Source organism: Pseudonaja textilis, chromosome 2, assembly GCF_049901715.1.
Source record: "Pseudonaja textilis isolate UNSWEBS1 chromosome 2, rPseTex1.2, whole genome shotgun sequence".
NCBI lineage: Eukaryota > Metazoa > Chordata > Lepidosauria > Squamata > Elapidae > Pseudonaja > Pseudonaja textilis.
Genome location: NC_141991.1, coordinates 145,684,347 through 145,701,974, shown reverse-complemented (window position 1 = coordinate 145,701,974; position 17,628 = coordinate 145,684,347). Strand labels below are relative to the sequence as shown.

Sequence of the window (17,628 nt, the reverse complement as noted above, 5' to 3'; positions counted from 1 at the left end):
TATCTAATAAGACTATATTATGGTTGTATTAGTTGTTTTAATGTCAAATTAGTATTGCCACTATTTCAACCATCCTATGTCTTTTAGCCTAGTTGATTTATATCTTTTTCCAAGTGTATATGGAGGCAATTCTAGCGTTCCACCTGTGAATCAATACTGGAAGTAGTTCTTAATATTTTCTTTGCCTGATTCTCCTTTACAAATAGAATCTTGAAATTCTACTTTTCCTGCAGATCCCTCCTATAATTTTAAGCCCCTTTCCTGTAATTATCCTTCCCTTCTCTAGCTATACAGTTGTAAAATCTGGATAGCAATAAATAAAATGACCAGGAAGGCATTTCAAGGTGTCTTCCACTGAATATCATTTTTTTTTCATGAAAAAAAAAAAACAGAGCTGAAGGAGACATATTTACTTTATAATGCATCTCTGTCTTGAAAGATGCTCTGTATTTATCAGCTAGATTTTTGTTCATCTGCCACAGTGCTTCTGCTATACATTAAAAAATGTGAAAAAGAAATCTCTTAAATCCAGCTTTAGTGATTACTTCAGTTGCCAGTAAATTTAAATACTGCACTCAGAATGTACAACTGGCATAAAGATACCCACTGAGGTAAATCAGATTCTTTCAAATATTAAAAATGGCAACTTTCTATTGATCAATAAAAATGGTGAATGTGTATCACTTCTGTATATATTAATTTGGCATCATGGGCAAGTTGACAAACAATTTCTATAAGCAATCAGTGCAAACTAAATTCAAATAATATAAAGGAAACCAGGCCATATCCTTCCCAACTGAGTTTGCAAATTGTGACAACATACATCTAATTTAAGGGTCATTAGAATACATTCATCCATATTGCATACTATGATATGGGAAGAATATTCAAATGTCAGTCCAGCTTCCTTAAATTATTTTTCTTCATCCCTTTTGGCCAGGCCAGTAAGTGGAGAGTTACAACCATGATAATAGTACCTTTTTAAAAAGGAAAATTCAAACTTATCATCACTGTTCATTTCTTCCACAGATATACTATATGGTAGCTTGTTTATTAATAAATGATTGGTTTGTGTATCCCGATAAACCATATTTAGTAAACATGACCTAACTTGTCAATTTGCACGCATGACCACAAAATGATTAAAAGGGCGGGTTTTTTTGTAGCGCTTTTGAAACGCAGTTTCCAGAAAGCAGGTGCCGCCGGTTTCGCCCTTTTCCTTAGCGGGATCGCTTTCAATAGCATAGTTTCACACAAAGGATTGCCAAGCTTCAAACCCAGAAAACACCCTTACATTATCGACTAGAGGGGAGGGCTTGTGAAAGCCGAGTTACACAGGTATCCTGTACTGCCTAGATTCGGTTTCCTATCTTCACAGAAGCTGCGCTAGTTGAAAAATATTTGCCACGTTACTCCACAAGGCTTAATTATTATTCACATAATTATATGTGACAAAGAAGCAGGGACTGGTCCCCGGGGAGGGCCAGCATTAACTTCACGGCAGAAAATGGAACAGGACCTCGTTTGCCAGTTAATTAAAAACAGCAGCAGCCAAACTGGCACTTTCCCGATGTTTTAGTTTAGACTATCAACTTCTTATAACTTGATCGTGCTTGGCTGAGGTTTTTGAAGGTCTGGTCGCCACACCGATTTTGGGCACGTTCACTCGTTAATTCCCACGCCGCCTTGCAGCGGGGCGAGGAAACGAACCGCGACATGGAGAAACCAGCAATTTTATCTGCAATTATAAAACCCAGTTATCTGGGAGTCGGTCCTATTTAATTTAATTCATTTAATTCCTAAACAGACAAGTATCGGGTTCTGTAATAGGACTGTATTTGCACTTTCTCACAGGGAGGGAGAAGCGCAATCAGGGAGACGCTGCCACTGAGACTTCTATTTTATTTCTCCCTTTCTTTAGCATTTCTCTGGGAAGCTGCGTCGCCGCCTCTTTGGATTGCAAAAGGTTAATCGCGCTCCTACGCAAATCACGCCTTTTTTCCGTCTTTGACTGACACTTCCGACTCCATAAGCCCGCCTCGGCAAAACTTATCATAGAGGTTGCCAAGGCTAGAACAACCTTCTCCCCTTACCCCTTGGGCATTCGTAGGTAACGGCAACAGGCCGTTTCTACCGGAACTTCCGGCTGTGAATCGATAGAGTTTCCGAGTTTTGTGCCGATCGTGGGAAAATAGGAAGAGGAAGGTTGGAGTTCAGTTCGGTCCTGGTCCGTGCGAGTGACGTGGGACAAGCAGCTGTTGGGATTTGCGGTTAGAAGGTTTTTCTGAACATTTTTTTGTGGGGTGGGGTGGGGGGAGAAATTCCACGGCATTTTGACCAGGCAAGAATCCCAGTGATCTCTCTATATTGGGTCCCCCCTTTTTTCTTTCACCGTTTCTCATGCCAGATCCAGAAATCCCACATCATCTTGTCCTATATCTTCCCTTTGCTTTCCAGCCCTTGGCTGTCTTTCTGTTATTAGGGGGTGGTCTTCACGATTGCCGTTGATGATCACTGGTAGATCATCTGCTTTTACAGGCTTGATGCAGCGTCCATTAAAAGGATCATAAGGAGTAAGATGGGTTAGTTTCTGGAGGGCTGCTGCCTGTCAGAGAAGGCAGTAAATGTACAGCAGCTTCATGGATGTGTTTTGTCCCTCACAGGTTCCATCAGCCATCATGGCACAATACAAAGGAGCTGCCAGCGAGGCTGGCCGGGCCCTTCAGTTGATGAAGAAGAGAGAGAGGCAACGGGAGCATATGGAACAAATGAGGCAACGCATCGCTGAGGTGATGAGAAGTAGAAATCATCCAGAGCTTGGTTTTTGAATACTTAGAAGGAGATCGTGCTAAGGAACACGGGGTTGTTCCTTAGAAATAAGGGTTTGTTTGGAATCATTCTGGCAAAGGTGGAGGTTTTAAGAGAAGGAATGGGAGAGAATGTTCTTTTCCTTAGTCAAAAACAAGGGCAAGAGTTTCCACCGTTAATCATGAATAATTTCTTTAAAAGTGGGCATGTTTTTAAAAAGGAGAAGCTTTTAGTATTTTTGCTTCATTTTTCTATAATATGTGTAGGCTTCATCATGCAGAATTAAAAAAAGCTAAAGAGAAGTGTTTTAAAAGCAAGTAGATACCCTACCAAATATTTGATGTCACATTCAAATAGTGAATGCAGGGAGTGGAGCTCATCACCAGGGTTTAAGTTGATTGTTATGTTTCTGATTTGAGTACAATATTTCTTCTAGAACATATCTCCTTCTTCAGACACTTAACCTTTCTTGACCTTAGAACTGGAATGGAAACTCTTCTATGATATTTATTTTTCTGTGAAGCAACTATGATTGAATGTTTATTCTTAATGTCACTTTAAGAAATTTCTTATCTTCCTAAACATCTTTTGTCACCTTTAAGAATATTTTATTCATAGTCCTCATAATATGAATATTGCTCTAATTTTCCTTTTTTATTTGAAAAATCATGAAAAAGCATGATTTTTCAATCTGCCCAAGACATTTACCATTTTCAGATTTCTTTTCTCTAGCGGAACAAGCTTAGATTTTTCTGGTTATTGCACTGGTCATTTCATTGACTTTTCGAGAGAGAAAATTTGTCTCAAATGTACTCCTGAATAGACTACGCTTGCTCCATTTTCAATAAAAATGAGAGATGTAAGACATTTCTTCAAAAACCCTGCAATGGATCCTTATTATTACCTTGCACATAAACTTACTATTTTGTGACTTGTGTCTTAAACATAAGTCTCCTAATGCAGCAGAAGAATGTTTTTCAGGGGGAAGAAATGACAAAATGAGGATGGCTTTGCTAAAAACAGAGCCAACAAACAGGGTAGATTGAAGACCAGTGGGTAGACCTGTTCTTCATAATTCCTCTCTGGTAAGGGGAGGATTTGAGATTGCCCACAAATGCTCCAGATAGTTGATCTTCATGAAAAAAAAAAACTCAGGACAGTCTTCAGTGGGTTTAGAGCTTTGGGAGACAAGAGAATAGCCATCTTTTTGCTTAAACCATAGTGTGCCCACTGGGTTTGCATACTTTATTTTCTAACCATTTTTGAAAATGTGTTCTTAGTTGCATTTTAGCTATTAGGGAATCCTTGGATTAACAAATTTTACAGCAGTGGATTGGTTTCCTTCAGCAAAATAAGTTTTAAACACAAGTTTAAGAACAAGTACTTAGAACTTTGATTTTGGAAAGTTACAATGGATCCAGATGGATTTGAAATAAGATTTTGGAATTAATTATAAAATTCCTTCCTGTGGGAAAATGCTTTTGTTTTGAATTATCTTTAAAAAGTAGGATACAACTTTGAAGGTGGGACTCTAGAGAAGAAAATATAACTTTCAAACAGTGAGGATATTTGTGAACAAGGAATTCAGAAGTTATTTTTAAAAGTATCTGCCTCTATAGATAGACTGTATTTAGAAAATGTTATGAAAGAGGAACAAGTTTTACTGGAAAAACAGACTGATCTGAAAGTAGAGTTAAAAATGACAGGCTACAAGAATGATATGGAGAAAGATGCTACACTGGACATAAAAATGAAATTGACTGGTGTCTTAATAATAAAAAATGAATATACACATAACAAACCAAAAATAGTATCCTGGATAACTTTCCTATATTGTATTTACAAAAGATACCTATTAAAACCTTAAAAACAAAAAGTTGTAGAATATAATTTGATGGGACTAAAGATCAAGATTATTAAACGAAAAAGGAAGGAACATAAAGTTGGTTTATTTGATCAAAATTAAAATAGAATTGTTATTTCTGGTAACCATTAAATGACTTGCTGATCAGGATTAAAAATGAAGCTTTAAGGATTGCTTTTTAGATAAGAGACGGAATACTGGAACAAGATATCATTTATTGTATTTTAAGAAAAAGTGATGTTATTAAAATCGTTTATATTTGTGATGAATGGGCAAGCAATTTTTATATATTTTGTTTTTGTTTATTATATTCATATTTTTTTCTTTTCTATTTTTTTCTTTTTTGCATATTCTATTTTTTCTTTTGATTTTATTTTTAGTTTGTATTAGCTTTTATTTTTTTAATTGTAATTTTTAATAAAATTAGTATAAAAATATTTTTTACTTATGTCTGTGCTGACACCTGTCTTACTGTGTTCTGTTGCTGTTTCATGCAGAATTGTAAGTGGGCCTCATCCTTAGGATTAAGTAACATGTTTTCCTCTTTTGCATGATGGGATTTAAAGTTATAAATCTGGTATGGAGGTTTATATTTTAAGCACTTTATTCTGAGTGACTAATCAAAAAAGAATGTTCATTATAAACAGGCTAAAATTCTGCAGCCCTTTTGAGAGCAAACTATAGTAATTCAGAACATCTCACCTATTTCTTTTGATTGATTTGCTGGAATATATTTATACTGGCTATTCATAGATTTGACATTCTCTTACGTCAGGACCTAAGTTGACTGTTTATTTGATAATGATTGATAACTCTGCTTCTTCTGTCAGCATTGAGTTGAGCTTGCTCCCTTGTGTTCACTGTGTAATTGCTACATAAGTGCTTTCCCAATGCTTTGTCTTGAGGTGTACTCGGCCAGACATATGTTTTTTGTAAATGCAATAACAAATCCCCTATTTGACACTAACATCTGTTGTTCATATAATATTTCTTATCCCGATTGCCCAGGTAATTCTTGAAAATTCCCCAGTTATCATAAGCACCACCTCATCTTTGTTGGTGGTCTTTTATCACGCAATCAAATATAACATGCAACCATATGTTCTGCCTGAGAGTTTGCTCATCCCCACATGAACACTTACCCTTGATGAGAAGAAACGTGTTTCTTTATCTTTGCTGGCTAATTGAAATTCATAGAAAAAGTATGTAATCTGTACTGACTCCTGTGGTTAGGTTAGGTTGCAATCCTCTAAATTTGCCCAAATAGAGTAAATGGATCAAAATCCCTGACTTTACTACCTAAGATACTTGCTGTTTTTTACTGGGTTGAGTCCAAATATGGGAATATAGTACTTCTGAATGATCTGTTCTTTGCCCATGGCAGGAGAACATCATGAAGTCAAACATCGATAAGAAATTCTCTGCCCATTATGATGCAGTGGAAGCTGAGTTGAAATCTAGCACCGTTGGTGAGTCTGGATGTAGTTAAAGAATGACCTATGTTTTAGAAAGAGGCCCCAAGCCCTGGCCTCCGTTACCTTCTCTCCTGTATAGTGTTTGGGCCTATTTCCAGCACAGCTTCTTCCAATAGGTTTGGTGACCCTCAATGACATGAAGGCCAAGCAAGAGGCCCTTGTAAAGGAACGGGAGAAGCAACTAGCCAAAAAGGAACAGTCCAAAGAATTACAACTGTAAGTTTGTGAAAGTGTGCATGAAATTCTGGGCAGGATAACTTGGGTCTTGGAGAATATCTTCCATTACTTGGGAATGGGCAACCTTATATCTTTCAGCTCTTTTGACCCATAGTTTACATAATCCCTTGATATTGGATGTGCTTATTTGGAGTAATTGGAGCACAAAACATCTGGGGAAAACCAGTTTACCTATTTGATAGCGCTATTTTTTTGGGGGGGGGGGGAGATGTGAGTCCCTTAAGAAGAATGATGGGCAGTAGGTTTAGGACATGTAAAAAAATTACCATTTTCATGCCTCCAAATTTATGGAATTTACTATCTAGTGAATTAAACTATCATAGAATGAATTTTTAAGGGGTTTAACTAAGTAATAGAACAATCAAGGAAACCCCGGAGATAAACTAACAAAGGTTTTGTATTTGTCTTCATGCTTTTCCTGTCAACATCCCAGGGATATCTGACAAGAGTTCAAAATGAAGATGTTGAAATAGGCAGATCCTTTTTTTTTATCTAACATGATCTTCTTACACCAGCTACAAAGTCTCCAGGCCACAGATTACTCTTCACTAACTTTAGAACAGAGACATTTTATGATAGGACGCAAGCGTTCATCTTTTTTTTAATTATAAGAATAATTTTGAACTCTTATCAATCCTTTGTGCACAGTTTCCCTTCATTTGTAATTTGGTTTATTAAAGTGTTATTTTAAGAATTGAATTAATATCACTAATAGAATAAGAAAATGTTTCATCAAACAGTAATTAAATGTCAGCAGTTTGAGAATGACAAATTGGAATATAACAATTGTATGATTTGTCCACATAATGACAGTTTGAATACTATTATAGTGATAAGTTACCATTGGCCTTGAAAGTAATTTTATTCTCAATGACAGTGTAACCTGATACACTGTTGCTTTGGATAGTGTAACAGTTCTTTTAAAAAGCTCCTTTCCTGCTCCTTCTAAGAAATGAGGTTGAATCAGTTGTGTTTTTGATCTTTTTTTCCTTCAGTGGTCCTAATGTTTTTTCAACGCTACCTTTCTCAGAAATCTTGTAAGAGCTCCGTCGAGTGTGCATTTCATGCCTTACTAATTTTTTTATACCCTTCTCATAGAAAACTGGAACGGATGCGGGAGCGGGAACGCAAGCAGGAACAAAAACGTAAGATCTCAAGCTTGTCCTTCACTCTGGATGAAGAGGAGGAAGATGATGCTGAGGAAGAAGATGAGGAAACAGAATTGGAACGAGAAGGTGAGGAATAGTAGGCTGGATGCGTTGCAGAAAGTGAAGCCGAAGTAGGCCTGGTGTGACGATAGCAATATCAGGGGAGGGAAGTGTAGGACAGCGACTGTGGAATTCAGGCAACAAAATGTTAAAGGCAGCTCCTCATTCGTACACGGTTCTCCTGCTTTTCTTAGAGTTGCCTCCCAAAAAGAAGAAACTTGGGAAGAATCCAGATGTGGACACTAGCTTCCTCCCTGATCGTGACCGGGAGGTATGAATTACTTGTCCTGTAAGTGATGCTGATTAGCTCCCATAAACTACAGCAGTCAAGAGTAATGGATGCTGAGAGTTATACTTCACCAAAATCTGGAGGGCCACAGATTGCTTCATCCTTTTCTCTTCCACATCCTGGATTTCAGGAAGAAGAAAACCGCCTGCGTGAAGAGCTTCGCCAAGAGTGGGAGGCCAAACAAGAAAAAATCAAGAGTGAGTGATGGAAAGAGAAGCTGCTCTGGCATGCCTTCCAAGTGGAAGGGTGACCGTTTTAATTGTGTTATAATTGTGTCTCCCATCCTTTTTCACTATTTTATTTCTTTGTCTTTGGCCAGGTGAAGAAATTGAGATCACATTCAGTTACTGGGATGGCTCTGGGCACCGCCGAACAGTGAAGGTGAGCTTTACTCCCAACCTGCTTGGATTTTGTTCTCAGCTTTGGAAAACCAATGGGTGGTTTAATGCTTGGGTCTATAATACAAGGACTCAGGTTGTTCACTTCTTCCATACAGTACCCTGCTTTTTATTGTGTGTCAATGTATTCTGTGTCCTGGACCAGCTTCTTAAAATGTCTGAGGTAAAATACTACTCCATGGCTGCTCAGCATTCCATCAAGTGTTCAGCTTTGTTCATTCTTAGTTCAGGAGAAGAAACATATTTGTTTGTTTGTTTGCTTGCTTGTTTATGTCCTGCCTTTATTATTTTATGAATTACTCAAGGCGATGAACATATTTAATGTTTCCGCCCCCCCCCTCCCCCCCAATAGCATTCCTGTGAGGTGGGTTGGGCTGAGAGAGAGTGACTGGCCCAAAGTCACCCGGCAACTTTCCTGCCCAAGGTGGGATTAGAACTGTCAGTCTCCTGATTTCTAACCAGGAGCCTCAGTCATTAGATCAAACTGGCTCTCAGGGGTGCATTGCATCATAACTATTTTTTTTAATACTATTGTACTAAAATGTGGCTCCCAGTTGTCTCTTATCATAAGAGTGGTCAGGCCCACAGTTGTTTTCACCCAGCAATGTTATAACCTCAGATATTCACAGGCCAGGAAAACAACATTTCTTTTGTCATTTTTGTTCCACACCAAACCTTTTTAAAAAATCCTCCATATAAACAATTGTCCCCTTTAACCTATAACCTCTCTAAAGAAAAATCACCCTCACAAAATCTGGTAAAGATTTTACTGACAAATCTTTCAGTTAAAGGCCAGGCTTCTAAATCTTTTATATAAATAAACATGTGGGAGTGGGGGAGATACAAATTACTCACACATTGGCTGAGTGTTTAGAGTGTCAGACAAGTTCTGGAATGTTCCAAATTCCACTTTCCACCTAGGCATGAAAATGGCAGCATAGAGGAGTCACCCTTCTTAGACTAGCCACAGTTGTATGATCAAATATTTATTGAGATGAAGATGAAAAATGGATTCCAGGAGTTTCTTGGATGAAATAAAGTAAACTAAGAGATATGACTCCGCAGAGAACAGTGCGAGCTTTTAGTTGTGGGGGTTGTCTGAGAGAAATCCATTCCCAACTGACTTTTCTTTTCCCTCAGTGTAGATGAAAAAGGGCAACACCATTCAGCAGTTCCTGCAAAAGGCCCTGGAGATCTTGCGCAAGGACTTCAGTGAGCTTCGGTAAAGGACTTTGTGGAGTTTTACTTTCCATGTAGCTGGCTGAGGAGAATTCATTTCAATTTGCATTCATTTGTGAGTGCAAGTTGTTACCATCTGCTGATTACAGTTAGCCCTGGTAGATAGATCCTGGCCTTGTGCCAGCTGATGATATCAGCCTCATTGACTCAATTACAATGGGAAAAAAACGTTTTTTAACTCAGAAATCACTACAGGTGGTCCTTCACTTACAACAGTTCATTTTGTGACCATTCGAAGTTACAACAGCACTGAAAAAAGGGACATGACCATTTTTCACACTTATTATTCCTACGGTCACATGAACAAAATTCAAACACTTGGCTGAACTGGTTCATATTTATGATGATTGCAGGGCCCTGGGGTCCTGTCATCCCCTTTGCAACCTTCCGACAAGCAAAGTCAATGGGGAAACCAGATTCCCTTAACAATCCTGTGACTAACTTAACTGAAGTGATTCACTTAAAAAGCTCTGGCAAGAAAGGTTGTAAAATGGGTCAAAACTCACTTACCAATGTCTCACTTAGCAACAGACACTTTAGGCTCAGTTGTGATCGTAAGCCGAGGACTACCTGTATATGAAGCATGAATTATAAAGGCCAATATCTAATGTAGATGGTAAGTGAGAATCGGCAGCACTGACCTGTAACACAATTGGCCATTTTGCGTTGGAAAAGTTAGCAGACTTCAATAGGAACATACGCTTAGCCATCTTCTTTTCTAAAGAAGGAGACTCAGGTGTGCACAAGTCTGATAAGGTGTCTTGTTTCATTAATGGATCAAACCACTTGTAACTTGGAAGTTAGCCAGATCAGGTGTCTTCTGGGTTGGCTGAGTTGAAATCCAAAAGATGTTATTGTCCAGATTTTTGTCCAAAGAATCCCAGAGTTTTTAATGGATGAATAGGGCAAGGCTAATGGGCCTTGCCTCTCTCCCCTCCTCTTTTGCTGGCCTTGTCTGTTCTCCTTAATGACAGCTCACTAAGCCAGGGGTCTCCAACCTTGGCAACTTTAAGACTTGTGGACTTCAAAGCTGCCAGGGGAATTCTGTGAGCTGAAGTCCACAAGTCTTAAAGTTGCCAAGGTTGGAGACCCCTGTACTAAGCAGTCCTTACCTGACTGATCCTTACACTGGTCTTCCTGACCTTCCCCATGCCTTCCCTTCCTTTCTCAAAACTGTCCACTGATTGGGTTGACCACCAACCCACCTTATCCTCCTTCCTGACCAGCCCATTCAGCTTCTCCCTCACTCACATATTTCTAGCCTTCATTTTTTCCTTGCCATCCCATTGCTTCCCTTGAAAATGAACCACACTCCCAACAGCCTGCACACAGCCTGCACTTTTCGTAACTCTTACTTTTGCTTAACTGCTGCTACCAATGAATACACCCACCTCCAATGGCTTTGTATTTTCCCCACTATCACTCACCTGGGAACACATCTGCCTACAGGCCTGTCAAACTGGCAGCCTGCTGGCCAGATACAGCGTGCGAAGGCCACGCCCACCCCTGCTCTGCAAAAGCAAAAAACATTGCGATATGTCACGATCCGGCCCACGACGCGATCGAGTTTGACACCCCTGGCTTAGTACATACTCTGCTCTGCAGATGCAGTATCTCTGGGCCCAAAACACTTGATGCATCTCAGGGAAGACTTGAGAAGCTAAATGTACATCTTTCCCTGCAGGTCAGCTGGTGTGGAGCAGCTTATGTACATCAAGGAAGATCTCATCATTCCACATGTAAGTAGAGGACTCTGTCCCACTGTGCCATTTACATTCCCTGCAGTGTTCCCCTACTTCACTCTGTTATGCCAATGTCACACTGGTCTAGAAGTTCTGGATCCGTAGATCTAATCGCCTGGCTACAAGAGGAGGGGATAGAAACCTTCCTCTAGTACACAGAGTGATTTGGTCTCAAGCAGGGGATAGGTGCAGAAGGGAGAGTTCCATTTAAGGCAGCCCATGGTCAGTGTTTGCTTTTTTTCATTTAATAAAAGCCCATTGGTGAACTTGGAACACTTTCACGGCATCTCAGAGAAAACCAAACTCTGCCCCCCAACCCAATCTAGATATTTTGCCACCGCTAGATTTTTATAGTTGTGCTAGCTCCAATCCCCGTTGCCTTTGGGACCAATTGGGAGTTCTCCAAGTACCGGTGCTCCTGATTCCAAATAGGAGAGCTCCATACCCACTTTAGGAACAATGGACTTGGAGGGAGGGAGGGAGAGACCTCCCAAACAGGTATCCAAAATGAAATGGGTTAAGGTCAGTGCTTAGCTGGAAAAAAGCAAGACACTTAAAGCTTTGCTTGGGAAGGAAGAAAAAAGAAGAATGGTGTCTCACCACTCTGCTTAGGGCAGGGGTCCCCAAACTTGTCCACTTGAAGGCTTGTGGACTTCAACTCCCAGAATTCTGGGAGTTGAAGTCCACAAGTCTTAAAGTTGCCAAGTTTGGAGACCTCTGGGTTAAGCCTTTGCAACTAAAGGAAATTGCAATGGGGAACCACGGTCAGGGGGAAGCCTATTAGAATTGACCTCTGCAGCTCTGCTGTCTGGAGAATTCTGGGAGTTGAAGTTCACAAGTCTTCAAGTGGCCAAGTTTGGAGATCTCTGGCTTAGCGTATCAGGCTAGACCCGTTTGGTACAATTCCTTTTGTTGACTGTTGTCCCTCTTTCACTGCTTGTTGGAGCAGCTGCCCTTAAATGTAGCAACTCCAGGTGGCTTGCTCAGGTTTGGTTGGGAGGATCTTTTGATGATGTGACTTCCTGAACCCTTTTCTTCTGCCCACCCAGCATCACAGCTTCTACGATTTCATTGTCACCAAGGCTCGGGGGAAAAGCGGTAAGTGTCTTCTGTTTTGTCCCTCCTCCTTACTTTTCGGCTTTTGTCTTCCTCCCCTCAAAGCCCTCAGGGAGGTTGGGGTAGGGGAATGCTAAGGTGGCTGCTATTAGGGTAGGCAACTGGGCTGAACTTTTATCCTGCCTGGAGTGAAAGGGGAAATCCAGGCCTTAAAATGGGAGCCCAGTTGTTTTGTAAGTCTCTCCTCCCTCACACATACTCTCCCTAATTCAGGCCCACTCTTCAATTTTGACGTCCACGATGATGTCCGACTTTTGAGTGATGCAACAGTGGAAAAAGATGAGGTGAGGAGAAGTTGGTTCTAAAAGCCCATTTGCTAAGAGGACCGCCCGTTGCAAAAAAAAAAAAGAAATACAGATGGCCTTGACATCCAGTTGCTACTTTTTGCTTTTATCCAGACACATACTGAACTTGCAAATACGGTTTTTTTTTTTAAAAAAAAAATCCTTACCTCTTAAAAAAACACAAGCTGCCTTCCCCAATCTGGTGCTATCTTGAATTATCCAGAACCCTCCAGCCAACTGCGAAAGGTATGGTTTATACCCTAATTGATCCAGCAGCTAAGAGGCAAGCTAACAGAAAGAATTTGTTCCCATGACCTGCACTGGACAAATTTTTCCCTTTCTCTGTTTTGAGTGTTCTCTTTCATCTTTTGTTGGTTCTTTGGGGACACTTTCCTCTTCCCATCTGGACTGATTGGGAAGATTATTTGGAAGTGATTGATTAAGTGCTTTGACTTCTACTGATTCCTCTCTTGTCCCCCTTCAGTCCCACGCTGGTAAAGTTGTACTTCGCAGCTGGTATGAGAAAAACAAACATATTTTCCCCGCAAGCCGATGGGAGCCTTATGATCCAGAGAAGAAGTGGGACAAATATACGGTAGGGAGAGAAGGGAAGGGAACTCTTTTTGGTTGTGGGATGGTATCCAAAGAGGATCAATTGGGGGAAGGCCACGTGAGCGTAAGCGACTGTCCTATATTCTCAAGCTGTGAGCTGAAATATTAAGACACCTATTTTTTTTAAAAAAAAAAAAACCCATATTTTTGGTGAATATCCAAAATGCTTGGAGACATTTCATGCATTACATTGCAGATACATAGATTTCACGTGTAATGTGTCTGAAAGATAAGTCACTGCTTTTCTGCCTGTGCTATATATCAGAAGGGGGCCAATACTGAGTAAAAAAGAGTGACAATCCAGTTCATTTGCACACTTCCCAACCAATCACCTTTTCCTTTTAATGTCCATCCAACTCAACCAACTATTCTTCACAATCTCTCAGTCTCTAAAGCTTGACCTACTTCTACAGAAATCATACTGATGTATTCTTTTGCCTATTATTTAATCATACAAATTGCGTTGTTTCTCAGTTGTGAGAAAGATCCAGGTTAAACTCTTCTGCCTGCACAGCACTGAAAAATGTAGAAACAACTTGAGATGGGAGCATTAATGAGGCATGTAAAAGAACATTCCTTAGGGCAAAAGATGATGGAATCTAATTGCAGTCAGGCGCATCCAGCATTGCCTTGGGTCGGGATGGTGCGTGTAATAGTTTAGCAATATTGGGAGATGACAAGTTGCCTTCCTTATCCCAGCAACGGGACAGAGCCAATCTCAGGTATGGTGCCCACTTCTGATAGTGCTGTTCAAATTCTTGAAAAGATGTGACACAGAAGGTCAAGACCTACTCCATTCCTGAGTGCAGGACACTGAATAATGGGGTTGAAGTTACAGGAATGCTGAGTGAATGTTATTTTTTTTTCCAAAAAAACCCTTTCTGACAGTAAGAGCAGTTCAATAGTGGAAATGTTTCTCAGAAAGGAGATGGGTCCCCTTAACTGAATACATTCAAGCAAAGGCTAGAGATCCATCCATCTGGGACATTTCCAGCTGGATTCCTGCCTTGACCAGCAGGTTAGACTTAATGGTCCAAATGAGAGCTTCCAATTTGAGGATTCTGCGATCCTAGTGGATTATGTCCCTTCTAAACCCTGTAGTAATACAATAATACACCAAGATCTAAGTGGGCAGTGTATTTCTGGCAGAAAGCTTCATTTCTTATTGATTTAAAAATTAGGCCTAATTTATGCCGCAGCTGCTTGCATAATAATTGGATTGCTGCCATTTGCTTTTCTAGGTCAAAGAAAGGAGGCCTCTTCCTAGCTCTTAAATGTGGGCTAACAGCACCTGTCTAATCCTTAAATGAAATGGTGCTGTATTCAAAATACTGTGCGATGTTTTCCACGTTCGCTCCGTATCTGGCAGAATTTTTGCCTCCCGATTCCTGCCTAAAAAGTGCTTTCCCTTGCCTGGGTAAAGAAGAAAGGAGACCCCCTTCTGAAGGGCAGTTTCATTTCATTTCATCATTTCATGAAGTGATTTTTTTTTCCCTCTTCAAAAAATGAGGAGCTTACAAGAATCATTTTGACCATTATAAAAATAGAAGGAACTACAAACCTTACACTTCGTATGAGTCAGAGATTTCTGCAACCAGATTATATATCCTTTGTCTGTCGTGGAGTCACTTCTGTGGAGCAGATTCTGGTCTGCACACATTAAACCAAGAAAAGAGAGTCCAGCCCAAGGACCTTTCTCTGGCTGCTGGGTTTTCCTAGCAGCATGATTTGTCTCTGTGTGTGTCTGTGTGTGTGTATGTTTATGTTTATATGTATGTATGTATTTGCTTGTGCCGTACATTCTGATACGTTTCATAGGGATTCTAAAGTGAAGGAAATTTCATGGCATTCTAACAAGTGTTAGAAACAAACAGCATAATCTTAGGCCTTGCGTTTCAATTTCCAGAAGCTATTTGATATGGATTGAGGGCTTAAATAATGCTGGGAATCCTCTGAAACACGTGATTGTGCCCTCTCCCTTCCAGTATTAAACAATATTGTATTATTATTTTGGAAGCAAATGAGATGCAGAGAATTTAAGGGCCAAGTTACATATATAGCCTTGCGTACAATTGAGGAAGTCAGGTATTGAGTATCTGCTGCAATTAAAATAGACACACAATTTCATCTATAAAAATAATGCAAATAAAGCCATCAATTGACCCCTTAAAAAAAAATATACGTGCACATAACCCTCCAAGGAACTATTTGAGAGTCTGAGCTTCAATAGAGGAGTGATTTTATTCATTTATCTGTTTGTTTTATTTATGTTTTTTATGTACGGTACTACTCCATTCCATTCAACTTCACGCAGTGCGGAATACAGTATGTGATTAAAATAACTACAACATCAAAATTAGGTGTAAAACCAATTAAAGCCATAATAACAATACCCAATCCGATATTGGCCAATGGTGTCCAACTCAACCAAGCAATCTGTCCAGCATCAGGCACTGAAAGTGTCATAGAACACCTCTGCTTTTAGCTTCTCTACAGACACTGGGGTAGGTGACCTTCGGACTGCGGGAAGCTACCCTAGAAGAGGGAGGTCTACCAATTTCTGCCTCCTCCCTTCATCCTGACCCCATCCACCTTTCCAAAGAAAAAGTATCCATAGGATACAAAATGAACAGAGCAGGCAGGTTCAACTTGGACACTGGACTAAAACTATCTGAAAACCAAGCCACGCAGGTTAAGCCCAGCGTTTGAACTGCACCCAGAAACATGGTAGCCAAGGTAGCATCCACAGAATCAGTGTCATGTGGTTGTGGCAACTATCATCCTCCAGTAGGTGGGTTTCTGCCATTTGCACCAGTTGTAGCTTATGAATCATTCTCAAAAGGCAGCTTCGTGTTAAAGTCTCTTACAGGTAGTCCTCGACTTATGGCCATTTATTTAATGGCAGTTCAAAATTATGGTGACCCCGCAACAAATGACATCCATTTTACCATCCCCGTAGTCATGTGATCACAATTTGGGCATAGGCAACTGGCTCACATTGACAACAGTCGCAGCATCTTACAGTCCAATGATCGTGATTTTCAATCTTCCCAGCTGGCTTTCAACAAACAGAGTCAAATTGGGAAAGTTGGATTTACTTAACCATGCGATTCACTTAACGACCTCAGTAAAAATAGTCATAAATGTGATCTGGTTACTCAATGACTGCCTCACTTAGCAACCAAAATTCCAGTCCCAACGGTGGTCCTAAGTTGAGGACAACTGGTTCAGTAATCCAGTCTAGAGCTGATAAAGGCATGAATTGTCGCTGCCGCTCCAGAGAGAGCTGCTACTGATGCAGCCAACGCTCCTCTCATAATTGTATTCCATTGATGGCTTGTGACTGTACGTAGGTTTGGTTTCTTGCTATTTTACTTCCCCAGTTGTCAGCAATAATGATGATTTTTTTTAACCCGCAAGCCCACGGCCTTGTCCTTTGGCGTAATTTCTTCTCTCATGTTTATTGCTGTGGTCTATGAGGTCATTCCACATTCTCTATTACTAATTTTGTTGTTCTATAATCATCTTAAGCCACTATATTAAACTAAGCAAGGAGAGCACTTAAAGGCAGAGAGCATCTACTCTGGTTGTCCAGGGACCAGAGGTAGCAAATTGCTGATGAAATTAAACTAGTCTGGGGCAGGAATAACACTGTTTCTCTACCCTTCCCCCACAGATCCGCTGAGCCACCACTGTTGGAGATCCCGATTCTCTCGGTGTATATGTGTGGAATCTGGCTCTTTCCACCCTGATCTCCTGCGGTATTTCTAGACCTTCCATCTCTTCAGCTAAGCCTTGTCCATATTTGTACCACCCTTCAGTGAAATAAACTTTGCTTTTCCCAACCCTGAAGTGACTTGCTGGTCCTAGGATTATTCATAGCTTGTAAGATATGATGATCCAGCTCTAAAGCCACCAAGTTAAAACTCGGTTTGAGAGCTAAGTTGATACTGGAAAATGCTTTCAGCAACGAGGCTTGGAATCTTAAGGTGTAGGGTAGTATTTTCAAAATCTAGGCAGTCGATTTACAGGTAAAGCACATTTCAGAACCAGTCACTATATTTTTATATTGCTTGATTCTAGATGTTTTTTAAAAACCCACGCAACAGTTTAATCCAGAAGGTTAAAAAATGGGTTATGGAACTCTTAATTGGTGGAAGTCTGCAATTGTTTAGTTCTTTGGGCAACCTCCTCCGATGAGTTTCCTCAGGTGAAATGTGATACTGACATTTTCATCCTGTCCTCTTGGTCATCAAGAAAGCTCAATCTCAGAAAAGAAAAAAGATACATTGGCAGTTGATTGGAAGCTATAGAACCGTTAGATTCAAAGCCCCGCTACTTCTGATAAACCTCTCT

The 17,628-nt window shown here is 40.2% G+C and overlaps 1 protein-coding gene across 2 annotated transcripts; it reads left to right on the top strand.

Moving 5' to 3' along the window:
- The first annotated feature begins 1,921 nt into the window (after nucleotides 1–1,921).
- Nucleotides 1,922–17,124, top strand: FAM50A (family with sequence similarity 50 member A). Of its 2 annotated transcripts, none has more exons than XM_026711648.2 (14): nucleotides 1,922–2,270; nucleotides 2,664–2,789; nucleotides 6,057–6,141; nucleotides 6,264–6,363; nucleotides 7,483–7,619; nucleotides 7,787–7,863; nucleotides 8,012–8,078; nucleotides 8,201–8,262; nucleotides 9,425–9,501; nucleotides 11,203–11,257; nucleotides 12,310–12,358; nucleotides 12,590–12,660; nucleotides 13,145–13,255; nucleotides 16,949–17,124. In XM_026711648.2, exons 2-14 carry the CDS (start codon nucleotides 2,679–2,681, stop codon nucleotides 16,955–16,957), a joined length of 1,011 nt encoding a protein of 336 aa, XP_026567433.1. In that variant the 5' UTR covers nucleotides 1,922–2,270; nucleotides 2,664–2,678; the 3' UTR covers nucleotides 16,958–17,124. The 2 variants fall into 2 exon arrangements, with proteins under 2 accessions (XP_026567433.1, XP_026567434.1); XM_026711649.2 differs by having other exon boundaries at nucleotides 2,093–2,278.
- Nucleotides 17,125–17,628: the final 504 nt, after the last annotated feature.

Bases quoted from the DNA above. Each gene is read 5' to 3' on its own strand.
- FAM50A (XM_026711648.2), top strand. From the start codon at position 2,679: ATGGCACAATACAAAGGAGCTGCCAGCGAGGCTGGCCGGGCCCTTCAG. The intron at 2,790-6,056 runs GTGATGAGAAGT...TGCCCATGGCAG, and splicing joins TGAGGCAACGCATCGCTGAG to GAGAACATCATGAAGTCAAA. The intron at 8,079-8,200 runs GTGAGTGATGGA...GTCTTTGGCCAG, and splicing joins CAAACAAGAAAAAATCAAGA to GTGAAGAAATTGAGATCACA.